The sequence below is a fragment of the Pantherophis guttatus genome, chromosome 2 (assembly GCF_059756535.1).
Source record: "Pantherophis guttatus breed Tessera chromosome 2, ASM5975653v1, whole genome shotgun sequence".
Lineage (NCBI taxonomy): Eukaryota > Metazoa > Chordata > Lepidosauria > Squamata > Colubridae > Pantherophis > Pantherophis guttatus.
The window spans coordinates 189,246,681-189,270,952 of record NC_142064.1 but is presented as its reverse complement, the minus strand read 5'-3'; the positions used below and the strand labels follow the sequence as shown (position 1 = coordinate 189,270,952).

Genomic DNA, 24,272 nt, shown 5'->3' with positions numbered 1-24,272 from the left:
TCCCAGTTGGATATTGGCATGGATACCAGTAGAGAAGCCTGAAGTAGATTCTTAGCCAGTTATCTAGGAATGGTTTGATCCTGTTGCTCTTGAGGAAGTTGGCAAGATCTTAGGAAACATGAGCTTGGCAGCTTGTGTTTTAGATCTATGTTCCCTCTGGTTGGTAAAAGCTTCCCAGGAGGCGACATGCAGTTGGGTACTGGTGGTATAGTCAATGCATCTTTGGATGAGGAGTGATGCTCCAGCCCTTTAAAGAAGACAGTGGTTTTGCTGTTTTCTTAAAGAGCCGTCAATAGATCTCACTGTGATGGACAATTTTTGTCCTAACTAAAACCTTCCCTTTTGAGGGAAGGTTATTGAGAAGATGGTTTGCTGCAGCTCCATAGGATCCTGGATGGAAAAAAAAATCTGGATCCCATTCAGTCAGATTTCTGGTCTGGATACAGAATGGAAACATTGGTTGCACTTTTTGATGACCTCTGGCAGGAGTGGAATGAGGTTAGTGAATCTGTCCTTGCATAACTTGATTCTCTGTAGCTTTTGATATCATCTGGGACAGCTTTGGAGGTGGAGTGGGGACGGAACTGTGTTGTCCTGGTTCATTTTCCCCATTAAAATCCATTTTCAGTTGGCTTGAATGAGAGCAAGAGGTCCAACTTGCAGCCCCTGCTTTGTAGTCTTTTGCAGGTCTCCAGTCCTGTTTAAATCGGTGAAACTTTAATGACCTGGAGGAGATTATCTGTCACTGTGGGGTGAGGTATCATCAGTATGCTGGTGATACTCACCTTTATATCTCTGCCTATGATGAGTTAAGTGATGCCGCAACTGCCCTTTCTTAGTCCCTGGAGGCTGTTGAGATCTGGAGATGCGGTGGAATGTAGACCAGATTCCCAGAAGAGGGGAAATGCATTCCAGAGAAGAAAAAGACAGCAGAGTTTAGGTAGTTTGAGTGGGAGGAGGATAGTTGGAATAACTCCTCCCTAGGAGCTCTCAGAGTATTGTTTCATGGTGTAAGTAGTTTGCTTTAGTTTAGCAAGATTTCTGTCAATACAAAGGAACAATAAATGAAATTGCTTAGAAGAAGCTCAGCAGAGGTGGTATTCAGCCAATTTGTACCGGTTCAGGTGAGCTGGTAGCGACGACTGTGGGTGGGCTGTGGGTGGGCCCCTGCCCACCTGCCCCAACATAATGCCGTCCTATTTAGCCACGTTTTCGAGGCCGGATGCATGCGCAGAAGACATGTGCGCATGAGCAAAGTGCATGCACAGAAGGCCAAGCACATGTGCAGAAGGTGTGCATGTGAAGCAAGCGCGTGTGGGTGGGGCGAACGGGTGGTAAGAATATTGGAAACCGACTGCTGAAGCTCAGCATGTCTTTCTTGGTTTTTGGACCTTCACAGGATAGGGAGGAATAGATAAAACTGAACACTAGCAACACAGAGTGGCTTTAGGTTTGGGGCTTCTTGATTCTTGGAGAATTAACATCTTTGGTTGTGGATGGGGTGGCACTGCCTGAGACCTGGTACATAATCTGAGAATTCTCCTGGACTTGCAACTCCTGTTCGAGGAACAGATGGCAGTTGTGGCCAGAAGGCCTTTGTACAACTGCAAGTTATGCATCAGTTATCCCCATTCCTGTACCACGCCCTTCTCATAATCACCAATGCCCTATTACCTCCCACTTGGAATATTGTAAGGCGCTGTATGTGGAACGAATATTGAAGAATATCCAGAAGCTTCAGTTGGTTCAAACTGCAGCAGCCTGCATGGTTTTACACAAATATAGATTTGCACATGCATCACCACTTTTGTGGGAGCTACATTGGTTGCCAGTTTATTCTGGGTTCAATTCTAGGTGCTGACTATCACCTTTAAAGCTTGGGGCCAGGTTATTTGAAGGACCACCTCTCCCCAGTTACTTCTACTCAACCTACCAGAACTGGAAGGCAGAATATGTTGTGGGTCCCATCTGTCAGAGAAGTGCATCTAGTGGGACCAAGAAAAAGGGTCCTCTCTGTGGTGCCTTTCTTCCTATGGAGTATTGTTTCCCTAAATATAAGATTAATCCTACCTTGATACTTTTCTGGAAGGCGCTGAAGATGTGGTTCTGTCAGCAGGCATAGGAGACCCCAGGTTGACACAGAGCCAACCAAGTAATTGGTTTGATTGTGTTTGATACTGCTGCAGGGAGTCAGGGAGGTTATGAGTTTCTATATTTTGGATTTTTAATTTTGTAAGGCACTCACAGTCACTCTGTGTGTGCAGCCATATAAATTTGTTAAACAAAAAACAGATAGACAGACACTGCATGGTATTGTTTTTGTACATACCAGTACCAAGAAATAAGTATTTCAGCTTAAGCATTGCCCTCATTTCTTTCTGTGATGTCTTAGCTCACTCTTTGTCCTGTCTGTAATTAATTATCTTAACTGATTGCATAATATTTTTGCACTCTCAGGTTTGAAAGCCAAAAAAAGCTGTAAGAGATGCATATCAGATAATTATCAACAATTCCTTAATGACTTGGCCTCAATTTTCAAGAGCCAGAATAATTCTAAGTACATTAGGCATCTGATCCAGATGTCCTGCATCCTGCTTAGTATCCTTACTTGAAAAATATCTTTTCTGAATGTTTTAAGGGAGGCAGCAGCTAGATGATACACACTATAAATGCTAATACATTATTTCAGTAAATGGAATATTGTACATAAGCAAACTCACAAAATTAGTGTAAACTCAAATTGCCCTATGCCAATGTGTGAACCCAGGCAATGGCATAGTGTTTCCAAGTTACTAGCCATCTAACCATTGTAAGTGGGTCACGTATTCTGCAAAAGCAGTGTTAGGTACCATTAAGTCCGGCTCAACAATTAGGACAAATGCCCTGCAGTTTGACTCATCTACACATTTCAACATGTGTCTTTCCTTCCTATTCTCTGAACCTCCCAAGCATATTTTTTAGTTCATCATCCACTCACATCACATGCCCAAATCAAATGAAGTTTTGCTTATTCATCATCCCTTGAAGGGAACATCCAGGGTTCATTTGGCCTAGGATTAGTTGATTGGTTTTCCATAGTCCAGGATAACTTTCATAAGCTTCTTAAAAGGCATCTATCATATATTACCTCCGGAAAAAAAAATGCTTTAACTATTCTGATCTTTGTTACTGGAGAAATATTTTTATTTTTCACAATTTTCTCTATCGCCGTCTTCCTTAAAATCAAACCTTTTTATTTCTCTATCACGCCATTCATCTTTATTCTTCAACTGAGCAAACCAAAACTACTTACCACCTTCATTTCTTTGCCAACAGTAGTACAGTCACTAGGCATGCAGAGTGACACTCGTCATGTCACTGTTTTAACATAAGATTAATCTATTTTTGCTTTCATAATGAGGCAGTAGTATTGCAAGCTCTTGCTGCTTTTGGCAAGAGTATCAAAAGCAACGTAGCACCACAAGATCAACTCCTCTTGAATATATGAGGGAGATGGGCAGTTCTTAAATATGGTTAAATAAATAAATATGGTAATGAGCATATTTTGCATCTTTCCTTGCGTCACTCCCCCTCTCCCACTAAGTCTATGTTTTCAATAAACAAAATGGTGTGTATCTCAAATTGTTAAGTATTATAGCTCCTGTTTTTGTCTTCTGTTATCATCTCTTCCAATTTCACCATTTTTATCATAATACTCAAAGAATTGGGAATCTTATACTTCCTTGTCTCACTCTGAATCATTCTATCTCCAAGCTCAGTTCTACAATATGTTCTCATAAAGATTCTTCAGAAGAATGATCAGATATTCTAGCAACCTTCATAAGCCTTATTATACTGCACATTTTGGCATGATCTACAAAGTCAAAGGCTCTGCTATATCTGATCAAGCAAAAACAAACCTCATTTGGGGAGGGGGGGGAAAGAGTGTTATTTCTCTTATCTGATTTACATTATCGGTCTTATCTTGGGTCCTCTGTGTCAGGTTTCAATGCACTGACACTCTGCTTTTTCTGAAATGTGTCTGCTCATTTGGCATTTCCCTTTTCATGTATGACTTTATTCTTTGTAAGTTGTAAAGCAAAATTTCATTTGCAATTGCAATTTGTGCAATAGTGTGATAATTTGCTTTCTCCTGTAACTCTCTTCTTTGCTTAGGTATCACCCATGTTTTCCAATATCTGGGCCATACAGTCTTGTTACATGTTTATAGGAGTCACTAACACTTTTACTGCATTTTCTTTGTGGCTTTAAATCTCTGTATTTGTTCTTCCCATTCTGCTTAATAGCAGCAACAATCCTGTAGGTAAAGCTCAACAGTCTCTGACATCATCTAGACAGTTCTTTCATTACTTTTGATGGTAGTTAGTAGTCATTATGAAAAGAATCTACAGTGTTCATACTAAATTTAAAATCTGTAAAAATAAAAAGTTTAAATCCTTAATTTGCATTTAATAATTTATTAATTTCTTAAATTATACATTCTATAGCATGATTCAAATAATTTTCTGGTAGTTTTAGAATTATAGTGTCTAAATTTTGCAAAACATAGAAATGGTTACAGACTAAAATGCACAATTTACATAAACATTTAAATAGAACATTTGTATTCAAAAGTCATTCTACACACATTTTCATAAAAATATAAAAAAATAGTTCAATCATTGATTCATACTTTAACTAGACTAGGATATTTAAGATGTCCCCTCCCACACATTCCTCATAAAAAGACTCCCATCAAAAAAGAAATTAAAAAGAAACTGTATTGATTAATGATTACTGCCAATAGCTATAATTCATCACAATAACCTGTTATGTCTTTTCTGTAACCTACAAGAAATGGACTGCAATCTTTCATAATATGCATCTTCCATTCAAATTCATTATATATAACTTGTGCTTTGCAAAAAATAAACATTTTAAAATAAGTGACACTAAATTAGAATATGACCAGATTAATCAAATGCATGTTATAGGCTAATAATTTTTATGCAAAAATATCACAAGGGGGAATATTTAAAGACATCTTTTTTTATCCAGCTCCACTGAAAATAAATATTTTTCTCATTGTAAGTATTTGTATTTTTCTTTTAGGTGCCCAAAATAGCGTGCAGACAACAAAGCAAACAACTCAAACTCTTCCATTTTACAATGCTTTCAGGGCATATTTAATATTAGGGAAAGGCACAAAGATGAAATGTTTCAGTTGCAGCACTGAAGACTACTCTCCATGCACAGTGCAAAAACAGCTTAAAGGGAAGTCTTTAAGCTTGAACAGGTCTGATTAAAAAGATCAAAGCATTTGGCCTTGTTTCAAAGATTCTGATGCATGGTGGAGAGAGACATGTATGTAGCTGCCTGCAAGGATTTGTATTACAAAACTGAAGGTGGTCTTTATTAGTACTGGATAGTGCTGTTTGTCTTTCAGTGGACAGAGGATCACGGTTCTGTTCCAAACCATGTAAAAAAGAGTACCCTAGCCTTGTAGATAAGAGGAGGCCATTGGGTACACTAAACCACTTAGATTTGGATGAGAAGAAAAATTGCTATTACAACAAATGTTAAGCCACTATTTAAAGAATGACAAAAGTGCAGAAACAAGTGTTGCTAAAAATAATAATAATAGTACTGTTGCTGCCATATGTTCTCATGTAGCAGGCTGCTCCCTCAATATTTCCTTTAAGGAGCAATTTGCTATTCATCCTGTGTTTAAATTTGAACATGGAGAACCTCTATCCAAGCCATATTCAGAGGGATGAGGGTGTCCCACATGGCCTTCAGGTTCAATCCAAGATCTCCCTCCTTCTAGAGGGCTGGAAGAAGCAGAGAAAAAATATCCACCTGTGTCAAGTGCTGATCAGAAATAAGACTAACCTAAAATTTGCACAATTTAAAAACAGTTTTGATATTAACAAACACAGTTTAAAAGCTTAATTACTACAGCGGGGAAAGGATGTGTTGATCTGCTTCCAGAAAAGTAATTTGGAGGCAGCAAACTTGAAGTGGCCCTATCGACTTTAAGTTGCAGCATTGTCAAATGTGGCCTTGAGTGAAATAAGTTTATCATCTCTGGCTTACATACTTTTTGCAAGGGAATGCCCAGGATTATTAATTGATTTTTGAGTTAAATGTTATAACTTTCTATTTTAGAAAATGCTACTTTTTGGATATTTCTTTACTCTGCTTTTCAGTGTCATTGTGTTCCCTTTCCAATCTGTAACAAACAGAAGTATGCTCTTTTTTAAACCTAATATAACTCTAATAATTTATTCTGAAATCATTACATGTCATCATAAACAAGGATTCAGCATTTAAAGAGACAACTTAAAATGATCTGGAAAAGTATTCACTCTGATTACCAATGACTTTTACATTCCACTAAATTACAACCATAACAGCTCAAGGATTTTGGGCAGGGGGGGCGGGGACAGTTAATAAATGGCAAAAGTTAAAAACAGAGGCTTAAAAGAATAGAAACACTGCTAACTCATGGCTAGCTGGCAATATTTTAGATTTTTGCCAAATGTAAAATATAGCATGAAGTCTTCCAATAATTTCTGGGCTGAAATGTTTATCCAGTGACCAGGTTGCCAAGTTAATGCTTTACACGAGAGTAAATTTAAACACATCCCTTTCTCTGAAAGGAAGAAAAATATGAAAGTCAATTATAAGAATAGGAGGAGTCAGGAAATACCCCAAACTCTTTCTTTCTCTAACCTCCTCTACACTGGAAATAATTAATTTTTAATTTTGAAACTATAGCATAAACTATATGTATTCCTTTTGGCCACTTCTTGCTTATAGAATTAATATCTATTTCTATTGGGAACACAGTAGAATACTGTAATGAAGTTTTCTTTGCCTGGAAGAGGGAATAGATCTTACCTTTCTCTTCCCCCAGCTATCATATCCTCTTCCACAAATTTGTGTACTGTGTAAGTAGAAGGAACTAGCCAGTAATTATTCTAACAAAAGAGCAAAAGGAAGTTGTACATGGCAGTCAATCAAAACCTAATGTTACAGGACAGCTTGCTACAAGACTTTAGAGAGAATGAGCTCAATTGTAGTAAGATACACACTCCTCAGTACAATGCGAAGATCTCTACCTAGCATCGTTTTTGCAAGTCTAGAAGTGTAATTGAGACAAGAGAGTCTGGTTTCAATAGACTCAACAATCCTACTGGACTGAGATGGTAATAAGATCGGTATATAAGATATTGATTACAAAAAAATTCAATTAATGTAAATTTGATACTGAACTATTGACTACAATATTGAACTATTTTTTTTTACTTTTTCAAACAAGCTTGCTTTTCCTGTACAAAATGCAATGTTGTTTTCTTTGTAACTGAGGAGGGACATTAAATATGGCTTTGGGTATCTTAGCCATCTGAAATCAAACTTCATATTCTCCTTCCATCTTACTTAGACTATAAAACTGATGTAAACACAAGATTGCTGTATGACTATAACACAGGATGATTCAGAAAATATATTCTGCTTTCTGGCATGTAAACATCAGGATGACTGGACCTTAATTCATATAAATATTAGATTTCTTTAAAAATTAAGAAAAAAGGTAGCATTCCCTATTAAACAGTAATCCACAAAAATACTCTTTCAGTATGTATTACTTGCCATTTAACAGCTTATGGCCTATCAACTACTATAAAAACACATACCGTTTTACAACTGTAAAAACAGACAACCGGTTAGTTTAGTTTGGCCATTATGCATTTCCGATGTGAGTTATTGTTTAATGCCACCATAGTCCTAGCATCGCACTAAATTGTTCTTCTTCTTTTTCTTTGGTGGTTCATCATCTGTGCTGCTGTCTGTGCTGCTGCTGCTGCTGCTGCTGCTGGAAGAACTTGACTCTGTTTCAAAGTCAGAAGAACTAGAAGAACTACTGGATGATGGAGAAGATGAAGAACTGGATGTGCTTTCATCACTATCACTGTCATCTGACGAGGAGGAGGAGTCATCACTCTCAGATGAAGACTCACTAGCTGAGGTGATGCTGCTGCTGCTGCTGGAACTTGTTACACTTTTAGACCTGGATAGAAGTTTTAAAAGGATCAGCAGACATTATTTAGCAATTTTATTAAAAGAATTTAGATTTTTAGTAGGAAAAACACAAGTATTAGGCGACAGCTTGCATTTTCTCCCCAAATATTCCGACATTCACTCAAGGGCTGACATTTCAGTTTCCTTTGCAGTAGAGGCTTATGCAAACCATTCTGTGAGATTTTGCCTCAGCATACATTCTCTCAAAGCAGAAGCGTCTGTTAACTGCTTCAAGGTACTCCTGAGACTGAAAGAGCAAATCCTTGCATGGGGGAGAAGCATGATGCAAAGGGACCCTTATCGAATGATTTGCACAGGCTTACCATGTAGTCATCAATATTCATAAAAGAACAACAAACACCAGAAAAACAACTTTCTTTTTTTTAATTAACACATTTAATTGATTCAAGGCATAGATATCAGCCCATGCAATGATATAGAAATTACTAGAAGATCATTTCCTACTATGTCAATGATTTACAGCAGGCATTAAGTTCATGCGTCTTCCCCTGTCTCCTCCTTCCTGATGATGATAAGGCAGGAAGTATTTGCAGATATTTAAGTAAAGCCAGGTTTTTTGCAGCAAGGTTTCTACAGTGCATTGTATAAGCATCTATCCATGTTACATGATCTGAATTTATTGTAAGCTGTTTCAGGCAAAGTTTAAGGTTCTTTTTCAGTGCTTAAGACCCTAAATAGCGTAGAACCTCGCTATCTCACAACCATTTATGCAAGGTTGACAAATGTATAACAACTGGCTCTGCCAGTTCAATTGCTACTGCTGTACTGCCAAATAGGTGACTGGCATGTCAACTGTTGCAGTTCAGCTCTGCTCTGGTCTGAACTGGCTCACAACATTCCAGAACATTTAACAATTGGCCCTCACAAGCTGACTCCAGTACACTATTAGAGCTTATTCCACAGGAAAGGCTCTCTTAAAGAAGCTCTCACATTTTAAGACCAGTTTGGCCAGCAAACAGAATGGCCTTCTATATTTTTCTCAAGCTACAGAATGTACTACCTCAGAAACTGAGTTTGGTCTCTGATTTTTAATTTTTTTTTTTTTTGCTTTAAGTACCCAGGAAAAGTCTTGAGCTATTGGGGGGACCTCAGTCATGTCAGAGAAAGTACTGAGTCATTGTGGAGCAGCTTTGAAAAAGGCAGAAATCCATGCTAGGAAAGGGACTAAAAATAAAATTGTCATCATTTTAATGGTCCTATAAAAATCTATAGTATATCCACACCCATAATACTGTAAACAGTATGCCAGTTAATGGAAGGGGGAGGCAGTATCGTCGAGATGGAAAACTACTGAAGATGAAACAAAAATATTTTACGAACTCAAAAGTTTCCCTCTTCACATTTTATTTATTCAGTCAGTCTGACAAAGAAGTTTCACCAAATGCCTCTAAGACAGCTAACAATATTTAAAATAAAGGTAAAAGAAGTACAATCACAGCTACAAAAATTAGAATACATAGTAGCTGAGACAAATACAGCAGTCACTAATATAGCTAGGAGACATTAGGAAAAAGTAATGCAAGGAATGAAAATTGTTGAGCTGGAAACCAGTAGAACCAGGCTAGGGAGCACTGTTATGTCAACACAAATCAGGTGCCTTTCGAGGCCTACAGAAGAACATCCAGGTATTTACTGACTTGGAAACATAAACAGAAGGGATTTGATTTATGTATAGTGCAGGGGACACATTTTCTAGGTATATGTGGCTTCTTGCTTGTCTGGTATAAAAAAAAAAAAGACTAATCAAACCGAGTTCTCTGAAAGCTTTCTACTAAGTAGACCAATTTCTGAAAAAAAAAGGTGCCTGGAGAGCTAAGAATTGCAGGGAGCCTACATAAAGTCTGACAATTGGGGATGGGGGAGGGAAACGTTCTTGTACATTTCTTTCGCAAAGTATAGAATCAGATTTTCATCCAGTGAAAATGGCTGAAAGGAAATTCAAAATCATAAAAAAAAAAATCTTCAGAGCATGTAACTAGCCTGTGAAATTCGTTACCAAATGTGGTGATGACCTAGATATGTCTTTAAAAGAGGATTACCGTATTTTTCAGACTATAAGACGCACCTAAATTTAGAATAGGAAAAGAACAAAAAAAAGTTTTTGGCCTACCTTTTTTCGCGTCTTTTCCAGTCTTATTTTGGCCTGTTTCTGGGGCTTTTTTCGGCCCATTTTTTCGGCTTTTTTTTGGCCCGTTTTGCGGGTTTTTTTCACCCCGTTTCTGAGGCTTTTATCAGCCCATTTTTGGGCCTTTTTCGGCCTGTTTTTGAGGCTTTTGGGGGCCGTTTTCGAGGCTTTTTTTGGCCGGTATTTTGGGGGTTTTTTTCTGAAAAAACGGGCCGAAAAAAGCCCCCAAAATAGGCTGTAATAAGCCTCAAAAACTTCCAAAATTGGCCCCCAAAGCCTCATAAACAGGCCGAAAAAAGCCTTGAAAATGGGGGGGGGGGGAGAAAAGGCCTGAAAAAGGCTGAAAAAACGTCCGAAAACAGGACGTGTTGAGGCAAAAAAAAAAAAAAGGCTGGTGGGTGGGCGGGGCTTCGGCAATATTCGTTCTTAAGACGCACAGAAATTTTTGCCCCCTTTTGGGAGGCAAAAAAGTGTGTCTTATAGTCCGAAAAATGCAGTAAAATAAGTATGTAGTCGATCAAGATTAAGACTTAAGTTGTGAAGACTCAAATGTTTCTCTTGGGTTGGTAGGGTGCCTCCAAATACCAGTTACAGAGCAACAATGACAGGAGGGATAAGGTCTCCAACCACTGCTTATGAACACCTCAGAGACATTTGGCTTGCCAATGTGAGAAACAGAATGCAGGGCCAGTGTGGTCTTAGGCCTGATTTATCAGTTATTCTCATGGTTTTTTTTAGCCAGACTTTTTCAATGTGAAAAAGTTCTGACATTTAAACCATTTTATTATATTTCTGTATTGGCATTTTTATTATTCTTAGCTTCCTTGAGTTCTTTAAGAACAGAAAGAAAGGATATAAATCAAAATAATGAATAATCATGTTAAAAAGAATATCTTCTTTCAAGCTGAGAAAGGATCTGAAGTGGAGGGCATGTCAGTATGAGTCCAAGTGAAAGATAACAATACTATGAAACTATTAATGCGATGAAATCTATTTAATTTTTTTAAAAAAATATTTCTTCACATACCTTTTTTTCTTGTTCTTCCTGTCTGTAGTACATTCACCAGAGCTGATTGGGAGGAAAGGGAATCAGGTGGAAGGAAGAAATTACTTGAATTAATATATTTTTTAAAAAAAGTTCAATCAGAAAACCTGCACTAACATTAGATCAAAATCAGTTTCTTAACAAATAAGAAAACATAAAGATAAAGGTGGAAATCTAAGATATAAAAAATAAACAAAACAATAAAAAGTACTAAATAAATATAACTGCATATTTAAACTATTTAAATAAATGCTGTTATTAATAAATCATTCAAAAATTTCATAATCAAATAGCATCTAAATATTGTTCCTATATGAAAAAAATATTTTGGTATATTTTGGTTTCTTTTGACTAAGTTCAACTTAAAAGAGTATCAGTTGTACATGTTTAATTGTAATGGATATCTTAATATAAGTACTTCAGATACCATAAAGCAAGTACACTGAACTTTTTTAAAAAAAGATGTTTTAAATATTATCCTTTAATCTTAACTAATTCTTTTCTATAATCTTAGTTTAAACCTATCTGCCTAGTAATTTGTTAAGAGTTGAGAATGCATAGGTTTTGACCTTTATGCATGAAGTAGGCAGATAAATTTAAACTAAGATTATAGAAAAGAATTAGTTAAGATTAAAGGATAATATTTAAAACATTTTAGCAGCAACAAAATAACAGAATGCAGAATAAACTATAAATTATGGTATTTAAATAGCCAATAAAACTTTCAATTTTTGAAAACAAGATCTTAGTCATATAAATAGGAATATAGACTGGGTACTTCTTTGGTTAATCTAGAATAGCTATTATTTCCTTCAACATATTTCTAAAAAAGAGTAACAATCCTGACTTATTTGCTAGACTGAAATGTCCAGCGATGTTCTCTTAAGGTAAGGAAATGTGTATTATATAGAAAAAGAAAGATTATAATGTCATCAAAACATAAGTGTTAGTAAAAATTAGTCTCTTATTTTAAAAAAATCACAATAGCAAAAAAAAAATAATCACATTTATAATATGTCCACTTTGAATAATATCATTTCAGGGACTATTTGGCTGTTTCATCTGGAATGCTGTGTCCAGAACACATTGGACTACTGCTAATTCACAGAATTTATTTCTTGAAAAGGCTGAATCTCCACCCAGAATAGCATGGTCCAAACTGCCTCCCTGGAATTTGGCACAGTCCGAAGGGAAACAGAACATTCCATCTCCATTTCATAATGCATAAGCCTGAATTACATGAATACTTTTAACTATGAGGGTAAATAGTAAGAGAGTGGGCAGGAAAACAATACTAGAAACAGAAACGGAGTGAAAGGACTAAAAAGCAAAGAAAAAATAAAATGCAGAATTGCAACAAAGGGAGGACTGAACTAGTAACAGAATAAGAGATAACAAAGGAAGGAAAAAAAGCGATCACATAATAGTTTCATAAAAGAAAATTGTTCAAAACTGAACTGGAGGAAAATATTTACTGCTGACTTAAATAGCTACTGCCAGAGTTCTGTTGATCATGATAGACAGAGATATTAAAAACAGACCCCACTGCAATTGTTTTACATACCGATTCATAAACTTGACAAAGGCTTGCTCAGACTTATTTTAATTTATGTCCAAACATACCATGTTTCCCTGAAAATAAGACAGAGTCTTATTTTTTCTGAACCCCCCAAATAAGGGCTTGGCCTTATTATCAGGGGGTCTTATTATTTTGGGGGTGCAGGAGGCGGCGAGCGTAGGACTGGATGTCCGTCACTGCCGTTGCCTCCCCTCCATATTCTTCGCGCCAGCCGAGTGGCACAACACGTCCCACTTCACCCCAATGGCAACAGCTGCTTCCCTTCCTCACCCTCTTTTTATCACGAGGGGTGGCAGGTGGGGCAGGGGAGAAGCGAGACGTGTGGAGCGAGATGTGGCTCCCCTTGCTGTCTCTTCTCCCCCACTCGCCAGGAATGACAGGGCTCTTGCCCATCGCTTAGCCACCCGCCCCCTTTAGGAATGCAATTTGGGGGTGGCAGGTAGGGTGGATAAGAAGCGGGATGCGCGTCTTACCTTTCCAGCTCTGTTGCATTCCTCGCCGTTGTGTCCAGGGAAACATGCTGTAAAAGAAAGCCTTCTCACGAGTTCAATCAAACTTCTTGAACTCACGAGAAGGCTTTCTTTTACAACGTGTTTCCCTGGACACAACGGCGAGGAAAGCGATGGAGCTTGAAAGGTAAGCCACATGTTCCGCTTCTCACCCGCCAAACCTGCCAGATACACGTTAAACAGAAGAGCAGCATTTTTGCCAATACAAGATTTCATCTCTGTTTTGGAAGCAGAGAGAGAATTAATGCTTTACTGACCTTGTCAATACTTGTCAATACCTCTACTAACAAGAGGCTGTTCATTTAACTCCTGATAACCTCAGCCAGGGTTCTCTCAAGCTAAAATGAACCCTCTGTAGCAGGGGTGTCAAACTCGCAGCATCATATGGCGTCACGTGACGTATCACAACTTTTGTGGGTAGTGGGTAGCGTGTGACGCATCCATAGTGCAGAACTTGTTAGAAGGTTTTCATTGTCTTTTCCTTGTACCTATATATTTTTCTATCATAAATGACATGTAATCTTTTACATAGTAAATCATACCTTTGTTGTAGTAGCTGGTTCTCTTTTTCTTTAAGTGCTTTTTTAAATTCTGCTGTTCGTGAGGGTCTATGCAGATATTTTCTTTTCCCTGTACATTCATATGTCCAGTGTCCAAATTCCAAACATTTCTGACACCTTACATGTTGTTTATTTGCCTCCCTGTAGAAATACACAAAAGTGATTCAGACCAGTTGTTTTTTATTTAAAAAGTCAGATAGAACAAAAGTTGATCCTACTTTGATTGAAACTTAGGTGGCAGTTTTAAATTAACTCCTGCTATAGTTACATTATTTATAACTTGATGATTATTCAAATCCTCACAGTTTAATACATTTCATTTATTTAATCAATTTATATTGCCATCCATCTTGCAAATGACTCTGAGTTGATAATTTAAAAACCAAAGAAATCAGCAATCAGCTTCATATCTGAGAAAATTGCCAGGTTTTAAACTAGTTCTGTAAAGCCAACTAGTTGAGGATAACCTAACGTTGGCTTGGATGGTGTTTCAGAGGGCAGTTACTCCAATAGAAAAATCATGCTTTCTGAGACCTGAAAGATGGCTTTCACTAATCAAAGAAACTCAGTATGTTCCTCCTGATAGATATGATGGGATGGATAGAGATAACTAAAGAAAGGTGATCCCTCAAATAACCAGTCCCCATGACTCAAAGGGTTTTATAGATACAACTATATCTATATCTATATACAAGTTAAATTGCCCCTGGAGGCATACTGAGAGCCAGGATAACTTGAGTAACAAAAGTTAACATGGGCATATCAGATGTAGCCAGAATACTATCTATGACTATCAGATTCTGCAACAACTAGTTGCCCGATGTCCTTCAAATCAGCCAATGTAGTAAATCCCATTTCAGTAGCCCAATGGAAAATAATGACAGAACAAGTTACCATGAACAGTGTGTTCTGTGGATGTCCAAGAAAAGGCATAACTAGTACGCAACATAAAGCTATTCCTGGCCATAGTTGCCACTTGTTCCTTAAACAGGAGCCATGAGTCTAGGAGGACCCCCAAACAGCACATTGATTCTGTCTATAATATATGCCTATCCAGAATTAAGGATAATAAATCACTGTCATAAGGTGGTCCTAGCACCCACAGCCACTCAAGTTTTGCTAGAGTTGAGCTGGAATCTATTCTTCTCCCTCCAGATCCCTGCAACCTCCAAACACCAAGACAGAAACTGCCTGGCACTTTAGTAGCAATGATTTTATTTATTTGTATTCCACATGATCTCTAGAGCCCAACTTTACAGAAGCTCATGTCCAGTCATTTTTGGGATAGCATCTCTAAATGTCACCAGAATGCCCTAGATTATAAAAGCTAGTCCTTGCTTCCACCTCCTGGCCTTAGCTAGATATTACAGCTGAACCCCAGGCAGATAGATTTCCAAGAAGGCAATCTTCTATGTTCATCCAAGTTTCAAAAATATTTGCCAGGACAGCCCTCTCATCCTTATCACAAGTGAGGGAGGTTTTATTATAGATTGACCTAGCATTTAGTAACAGCATCCAAAAACCTGGGCCTCTGACGATTCAATGATTAAGTGTGGTAGAGAGCAGGGGGATGAAACACAGCAATGGTACAAGACACCAGAAATATATTCCCTGGGTGAAGCCCATTTCCCACCTCCTGCCATATTTCCCACAACCCAACTCCGCCATGGCAAAGGCCAGATAGTTGTCATACCAAACCAGAAGCTGTTTAGCAACCATAAGGCCCAGGCTGGTTGATCCCGTCACCAGCCTTCAATTCCTGCTTCTACTGCCAATCAGCTCTTATCATCAGAGAGAATCTGCTGTGCCCAAACTCTTGCAGACCTAGCAGAATATCTAGACCATTTGCCAAGACTCTCCAGCACCTTTTTCTTCATCCTTGTCACTGTGCCATGCTGATGGCCCCAACATCTGATTGGAATTGTTGCGGCTAGCACACCAATCAACTGAGCTAAAACGGCTCCCCTCCTATAATCTGTTGATGGTTGCTACGATCTGTCACTTTTTAAATGCATGCTTATAATGCTCGGCACAAAGAACATTTTACATTATTTAAACAGTAGTCAAATTCAAAAGATGTCATTATTAAATGCTTTATACTTAAATATCATGATAGTTGGCACATTCATTTTTTAAAAAAAAAAATCACTTAACAGCTGTGTCTGAATTTTAAGATCTATCAGTAATTCATTTGTGCAATTCTGAAATTCATTGTTTGGAATGTTATCAAAGCATTTAAAACCAGCTTTGGAGCATATTTAATTAATAATATATGGTAAGTATAGAAAGCTGCTAGGTTGAGCCCACAGTGTTGGGTTCACAAAAACAAACTAAATATTTACTTTGAGTTCAGCATGCTATTCAAATTCAGTCACTGCACTTTATAAGTCACAGTTAATGGTTCAGGAAGTTCTGCAAATGCAGCAACTTATAAATTGAACAACTCATGGCTTAGTATGGTAGGTAAATAGTCACAATAAAACCAACAGTCACTGGTTACTTTGCTATTTAAATTTTGCTAAAATATTGCTGTGAATCACTGACCTAATTGGAATTTTTTTGATTGATCCAGATTACTTGACCTAAAGACACTTGAATTTCATCAATTTTTGAATACAAAGCAACTCAATGTATCTCAATATTCATTCAAAAGTGGGTATTGTATTGACTCAAATACAGTGTTTGCTTCCTTGGAATTTTATCTAAGGGCTTTTTTTCTAGTCTGTAAAGTCATCTTTTAGTCTCAATAATAGCTATTATTATTGCTAGATTTATGGTGTGTTGTGATACAATCTTTTTCACTTAGATACTTTCATGTGATATCAGGATGCAAGTTAAAAAAAAGTTAAGAGTTTTTGTTCTGAAAATTTTATATTATTAGAGCTCCTGTGCTTATTCAGGATGCACTGCAGGGGGCGAACTAGCTCCACACCAAATTTCAGGGATAAAATTAATGTGTTTAGCCTCTGCAAGGCTTAAATAACCTATTTTTCCATTCACCCCTCACTCCCATTCCAAACAATACAAAACTAGGGTTTGGGAGACTGTAAAAAATATTGCAGTTGGAAACATATATTTTAAAAATTATATCATGATACTATCAGAAATTTTGTTGTTGTTACTAAATATATTTAATCATTTTATGAATACATTATCAATTTTTTGTGTTCTGTATTGTGTCATTTATGCAGTCATATTCAGGTATAGAGTTGCCGCAACTGAAATGACCATTATTACTTGTTGCTTGAAAGAGTACAAATAGAACTGAAATAATATAAGGATCAGCATTGAAACTTCAGAACAGAGATAGGATTTTGCTAAAAAGATTACGGTAGGAAAGGGTGAGAATTAAGATTGAATACTTAAAATCCTTTAGACTCTATTTCTAACTGAACTGATTTGATTACTTTATTAAACATTGCTATTCGGTATATGGTTATGGAAAATTTGTTCTTTAATAATGTTCTAGGTTTTTAATACATTCATTAAAGCAATTTAGCAGATAAAGACATATAGCATATGGGTTGGGTTGTTCACTTCTTAGATTCATATCTTTCCAATTAACTGGATTAGAATAAATTTGTATACAGAACTAAAGAGATTATTTCCCTTGACAGGGTGATTTTTTAGGAATCTCAAAAATAACTCTATAATTCAACTCGCTGATGGTGAAGAATGTTGAAAATTATACTTCAGCAGCTGTAAGAGAGCCAGAAAGCTCTAAACAAACTGTAGATTGAAAAGTGTGGATCGAGGAATTAAAATACAGCTATAACATAGATAATATCTGAATGGGCCATCCAAACATTTACACAGAAATTTCACCATAAATTTGCAATAAGCTTCTCCTGATGAGGTAGTGGAAAATGGCAACAGACTGTCTGAAGACCAGTTCAGATGAAATGCAGCAAAGCATCAGAGAGAGAATGTATATAAATCAAACAGTCTATTCAAAAACATAAATCTTACTGCAAATTAATATCCCATGATATTATTCTCTTATCACAAAAAGATAACCCACCTTGATTTTACATCTAAGCAATGTTTACAGAGCATGATCAATTTTAGAAAATTAAGACACACAACTTCTGGGCTCCCATTTTATGTGGTTCATTTAACCATGGTTTATTGCTTCCTTAAAGCTACGAATGTCATCCAGTCCCAGAGCAGCTGCCATTGTCTGCTTGATAATTTCAAATTCTGATTATTGCTAACAGGAATTCCAACAATTGTGAGATTAGATGATATATCTGAAAATGTTATATATGTGTGTGCGTATGTATATATGTGTATATGTATATGTATGCAGATACATATATATATATATATATATATATACACACACACACACACACACACACACACACCCCGTTTCCCCCAAAATAAGACATCCCCTGATAATAAACCCAACTGGGCTTTTGAGAGCAGGCGATAAGGCCAAGTGCTTATTTCAAGGTTCAAAAAAATATAAGACAGGGTCTTATTTTTGGGGAAACACGGTATATGTAATATAGTATTTATATTAACTGTTGTGACTATGTATTTACCAGGTTTTCTGAAGATATTGTAATATTGTAAAACAAATTATACAATACAAATATTGTATAAATAATAGTTGGGACACGGTTGAAGATTTAGGACCCTTACATAATATTCAATTCTAAGAAGTTAAGAACCTCTTAACTAATTCCAGCATTGCAAAATATTTAGTTTTACAGAGAGAAAACACTGAGAAAACACTGAGTGCCAGAACTATTAATGAAAGCTCACTATAAAATGTTTAACACAAAATTAAGAGCTAATTAGAAGACATGCATTACATTTGATATATCTAAACAGCATTACTGAAGTCTTTAAAGTGTAAGCATGCATTTAATCGTTAATTTATGAAACCATAGTTTGATCAGTTCACACAGTATACTAAAATACACCAAACAAACTACATCTTAGCTCAGTACTGTACACCGTTGGCCACTGATTCTATTCTATTTAAGACTGTGTAGAATCACATGGCACATAACATTTTAGCAGTCCTGCACAGGAAACAACTACACTTTATTTCTAACAATGTTTGAACAAATAACATTTTGTGAGAAAGTTATGGAGGACGGCACTTGCAGGTGCACGCCACCAAGCAAAGCAAAATAAAACAGGGCAAGAAGTTACGACCATAACTGTCCAGATACCCGTTAAACCGCTTACTCTGCAGGTTTTTTCACAGCAAGCGATGCTGAAAGAAACATACCGCAACACACAATGGGCCAAAAGAGGCTCTCCTCCCGAGGTTACTTATCAAGGGGGCTAGGACATCTTTCTCACCTCTCTAGTCCCTGACCCCTGAAGCAGCAGAGGGGTTCTCAGGTACTTCAGCACCTGCCCCCTCGATTCGTACCCGCGAATCCAGCCTCCTTAAAAGACCAATGGTACACATGCAACTATTTCTCGCCCTTTTAAAAAGGTCTTCCCAATTCTTCCCTCTTAGCGCTGTCCTCCCCTAACAGCTGGGGAGCAAGTGGTTTGGATTCCCGGCGCTTCGCCCGCAGGACTGCCTCCAGCTCGCTTAACGCCCCTCTCTCGAGAAGCCTGGGGTGATAGCTTCCCTCTCCGAGCCCTTCTCTGCCCTCCACACACTCACGCTTGTCTCCGAGCAATCAAACGATGCATGGGAGTCGCCATCTTAGCCATCGGCCGGGCACGGACCCAAGAGGCATGCCGGGAATTCCACCCTCCCTTTTCCTGTTCTATCGGATGACGTATTTCGGCAGCCCGTGAAAGAAACGGGGAAGGGAAGGTCCGGACGGTACCATTGGGCATCGTAGGGGGGCATCTTTGCTCTCTTTTTCTTGCCCGCACTCTTTTTCTTTCAAGCATCTATCGCCTTCCTTAGCCTTTCCCCGAGCTATTAGTAATCCTTTTTTATTGAGGATTCTGCCGGAACAGAACGGTGTTTATTTAAGTACTTTTGCTGTCCAACCAGAATGGAATAAACCATTTCGAACTGCAAGTTCTTTCTTAAAAGAGAACATTAGCTGTTAAAAAGGAGGCGGGGGAGATGCTAGCCTCTGGCATGGAAACCCCCTCCCCCCCCCCGCGCCCTTAATTCTTTGAGTGTGGTAGAACATTCAAAATTATATATATCCTTCTGCAGTTTCGGATAACACTGCCAGAGTCATAACTTCAGACAATGAGGTTCTAAAATCCATAGGTGATAAAAATGGATTACTTGAGACTGTATGTGGCACGGTTTGTGAATGTTCTGTGCTCAACAAAAGAGGAAGAAGTCATAATTAAAAAAAATAATATTTATTGTACCGCTCTTCCCTTGTTATATTTTACATATATGGAAGTATTGTGGTTCATCACACAATCAGGCAGATGTTCAGACCAGATCTGGCATTTTTATCCACCTATCAAGTCTTTCCCAATCTGGGATAGGAAGATGTGGATGTTTCATGGTGTTAAATGTATTGTCCTTCTGCTATTTTCAGGTGTTTGTATTTTGTGATTATCTCAAGTTCTTTTTTGCTATTTCCAGGTACTGTTAAGTCAACTATCATTTATATAAATATAGAAAAGAAATATAACAGAATTAAACAGAATTTTATCCAAACTTATATTAAGCTGAACATTCCTTCTATAAGTGAAGAAAACTGAGATCTCGCATACACTGAGGAAATATGGAAGCTTCGATCTTTTCCAATTTCATCTTTTGCCATCTATGTCTAGTGCCTATCCATGTTGTCCTAGCAGAATTCGTACCTTCCAGAACACTGCAGGAGGTACTGAAAAATCCTCTTGGAAGAACAAAATTCATCTGAGTGCAATTCTTACTCCAATCCCTTTTTTTTTTTTAAATTTGATTTATATGCCGCCCTTCTCCGAAGACTCAGGGCGGCTTACAATGTGCTCAGCAATAGCCTTCATCCTTTTGTATATTTATACAAAGTCAGCTTATTGCCCCCACAACTGGGTCCTCAATTTACCTACCTTAGAAAGGATGGAAGGCTGAGTCAACCTTGAGCCTTGGCGAGATTCGAACCCTGCAGTAATTGCAGGCAGCTGGTCTTAATAACCAGCTTAATAACAGGGTGCCTTAAACCCCTGTACTACCAAGGCTCTTGCTTGTGTGAATCCCTTGTGTGAAGATAGATCACATTTTGGGCACTCAGCTACCAGCCTATATTTACAGCCATTTGTAATGCTTTGGAGTAACATCACCATGATTTGCAACTTTTTTTTTCCGCTAGAAACCAGTGTTTACTTTTGGCTTCCAGCAAAGAAAAACCCATTGTGAACTATGGGCTTGCTAAATGATCACTTAACAACTGCCACAAAAAAGTTGTAAAATTGGGTGTGGTTACAGGATGACCTGCTTAATGACTGGCTGGACTAAGGACTGGGTTCAATTACTGTTGTAAATCAAGACTACCTATAGACAGGTTCTTGCCAGACTAAACCTTTACTACTTTCTCCCTAATGGAGATCCCTAGGAGATTCTAGGGTGTGCTTGTCATTTTCTTCCTCTGTCTCCTATCCAGCTCTCAACTGCCTCGTCTCCCTCCTCTTTCTGGAATGTGCTCCGTCCTTCCTATACTTCACTATAGTCCAGGGTTGGTGAACCTTTTTGGCACCAAGTGCTGAACCGGGAGCACGTGCGCGTGCCAGAAACTGGAAGAGCAGCCACACGGTGCACATGCCCGCGCCAGGAAGATGATCTTCTGGTTTCCGGTGCATACATGTGCACTGAAAAACGGAAGAGCGAATGTGCATGCCGGGAAGATCTTTGCATGCACGCCAGAAAGCGGAAGACCAGGTGGCTGGCGTACATGCACGTGCCGGAAACGAAGATCATCTTCCCTGCATGTGCACCGGTGGCTGCTCTTCCAGTTTCCAGTGCTCCTGCCCACGTGAAGACCAACTGGCTGGCGTGCCGGAACCCAGAAGAACAACGGGCAACGGCTCTGCGTGCCATTTCCGGCACTTGTGCCATAGGTTCACCATCACGGCTATAGTCCATCATACTAGCTCTCCCTTCATGGGCACCATCTCTCACAGAATGTTGTATTTCTCTGACACTTCTTAAGCCACTTCTTAACACTATAGGGAACAAGTTTCCCATAGAATTTAAAAGAGCATTAAAGTGACCATCTGAGAAAATGCCAGTTTGCATTACATGCTTACTCATGAGTAGCTGAACCATTATTTGTTCAACTAACTCCTTTTTCTCTGATACACTGAACCCGTGGTGGGATTCAGCCAATTCCCACCACTTCGGGAGAACCAGTTGTTAACTTTCTGAGCAGTTTGGTGAACTGATTGTTGGAAGAAATCATTAAGGCAAAGAACCGGTTGTTAAATTATTTGAATCCCACCACTGCACTGAACCATAAATTAACTACATGGACTGAATTCACACAACATATAGGCTATGACAGTGATGGTGAACCTATGACATGCATGTCAAAGTTTTGGTGACTCAGCATTATTGCAGTTTCCCAACACCCAAAAACTATTCTTGAAAGCACACCTTATTCTCATGAGATTTTTGGAGGCTGTAGGGGAGAACTGGTCTCTCTGGAGCCTCCTGGAGGCTCCAGAGGTTGTGCAACATCACACCCTATTCTTGCCTAGCTTCTTTCAGGTCATTAATGAATTCTGTTTGTGTTTCTGCATGCATATACTTTGAATTCTCAGTGTGAATAGTCTATTGCACATTGTTCTGAACAGAAACAGAATAGCAGAGTTGGAAGGGACCTTGGAAGTCTTCTAGTCCAATCCCTGATCAAGCAGGACACCCCATCCAGAAAAGTGGCTGTCGAGTCTCTTCTTAAAAGCCTCCAGTGATGGAGCTTCTGAAGGTAAACCTGTGGTTAATTGTTCTCACCATTAGGCAATTTCTCCTTAGTTCTAGGTGGCTTCTCTCCTTAATTAGTTTCCATCCATTGTTTCTTGTCTTGCCTACTGGTGCTTTGGAAAATAGGATGACCACTTCCTTGTGGCAACCCTTCAAATATTGAAACACTGCTATCATGTCACCCATAGTCCTTTTTTTCACTAGACTAGACGTACCCAATTCATGCAATTTCTACTGCCTCCGAAAATTGCGTGAGAATGGGGCGTGCTTTCACATGGATTATTGGAGGCTGCAGAGGCTGCCAAAGAGCATTCCCCAAAGCTGCTTCAAGAATGAAGGTCTTATGTGAACTAGAGCAGTTTTGGGTAGCTGAAGAGGCCTAGCCAACAGAAAGAGATCATTGCCTGAAGGTAAGTGGCATGTGGCAGATCCTGGGGATCACACACAATTGGACTATATATTTTAAAAATATGAATGGATATGTAAAGAATTATTTCACTTTTGTTCGGGGGAGATGTATGACATGCCAGCAGATTTGGCATTTTCCGAACTTTTTGACAAATTGAGCTCAAAAGATTCATCATCACTGCCCTTAATAGTGTATTGTTTTTAGGATTAATGATATAATGGATTTGAACATAGCAATTATGCATGTTCCTATTATGAAGTATGAATAAATTAAGAATATTCATATTCAGAGACAAAACTGTTCTTCTGTTCATGGATTTAATATCTGTAAAAAAAATAAGCTGTTAAAATAACTAAGTTACATAACCATTATATTTATAATATGGAAATCTTTTCTGAAAAAAAATGGAGCTGAAAAAGTCTTAATATTGTAACTGTGTGAGATAATAGCTCAATATAAATTTTAATTCAACAGAGTTCTAAGAACCATGTAATATTATCTGCAGCGTAATTTGAATTTGGCATCTGAGAAACATGATATTCCCAAGTACCATATGTGCATTAAGATCCCAGAATAGAGAATGAGCAATGTGCTGCATGACATGTTGCACAGTGACATCAGAATTGCATGGGATTAGTATTAGCTGTAGCTCTTGTTATGATCACAATAAACAAAGCAGAATATGTAGACATAGAAAGGGATTTAATGAACAGGCAGGGCATATATATGAGTCCTTCGGGAGTAGGGCGGTATAGAAATTCAATAAATAAATAAATAAATAAATAAATATTTCTATTTTTTAATTTCTATAATTATACAACAAAGTGCATGGAGGGAAGAGTTAATAATATTCTGAGCTTATAATTCTATACATCAAACATCATTATAACCAGGGGTGGGTTCTACTTACCTTTATTACTGGTTCGCATCATGCGCGCGCAGAAGCTTCTGTGCATGCGCAGATCACCTATGATGACATCCGGGTCAGTGGGCGGAGCCTCCCGCTGGTTTTACTACCAGTTCTTGCGAACTGGTCCGAACCGGGGGCAACCCACCACTGATTATAACTGTCTAGGAGTTCAGAATGCTGACTTCCAGCTGCATCA

General features: G+C 38.1%; 1 protein-coding gene across 1 annotated transcript; it reads right to left on the bottom strand.

The window, feature by feature from the left end:
- Nucleotides 1-4,441: 4,441 nt before the first annotated feature.
- On the bottom strand, nucleotides 4,442-19,658 carry ZCCHC10 (zinc finger CCHC-type containing 10). Its single transcript, XM_034404728.2, has 4 exons — nucleotides 19,539-19,658; nucleotides 13,886-14,044; nucleotides 11,238-11,279; nucleotides 4,442-8,053 (listed from the first exon to the last, which is right to left on the bottom strand). The coding sequence occupies exons 1-4, from the start codon at nucleotides 19,586-19,588 to the stop codon at nucleotides 7,771-7,773; spliced, it is 534 nt and encodes a 177-aa protein (XP_034260619.1). The 5' UTR covers nucleotides 19,589-19,658; the 3' UTR covers nucleotides 4,442-7,770.
- Between the last annotated feature and the right edge of the window lie 4,614 nt (nucleotides 19,659-24,272).

Excerpts from the sequence above, each read along its gene's own strand:
- ZCCHC10 (XM_034404728.2), bottom strand. The coding sequence starts at position 19,588 with ATGGCTAAGATGGCGACTCCCATGCATCGTTTGATTGCTCGGAGACAA. Across the intron at positions 14,045-19,538 it reads TTGATTGCTCGGAGACAAGC|GGAGGCAAATAAACAACATG; the intron begins GTGAGTGTGTGG and ends GTATTTCTACAG. Across the intron at positions 8,054-11,237 it reads AGGAAGAACAAGAAAAAAAG|GTCTAAAAGTGTAACAAGTT; the intron begins GTATGTGAAGAA and ends ACTTCTATCCAG.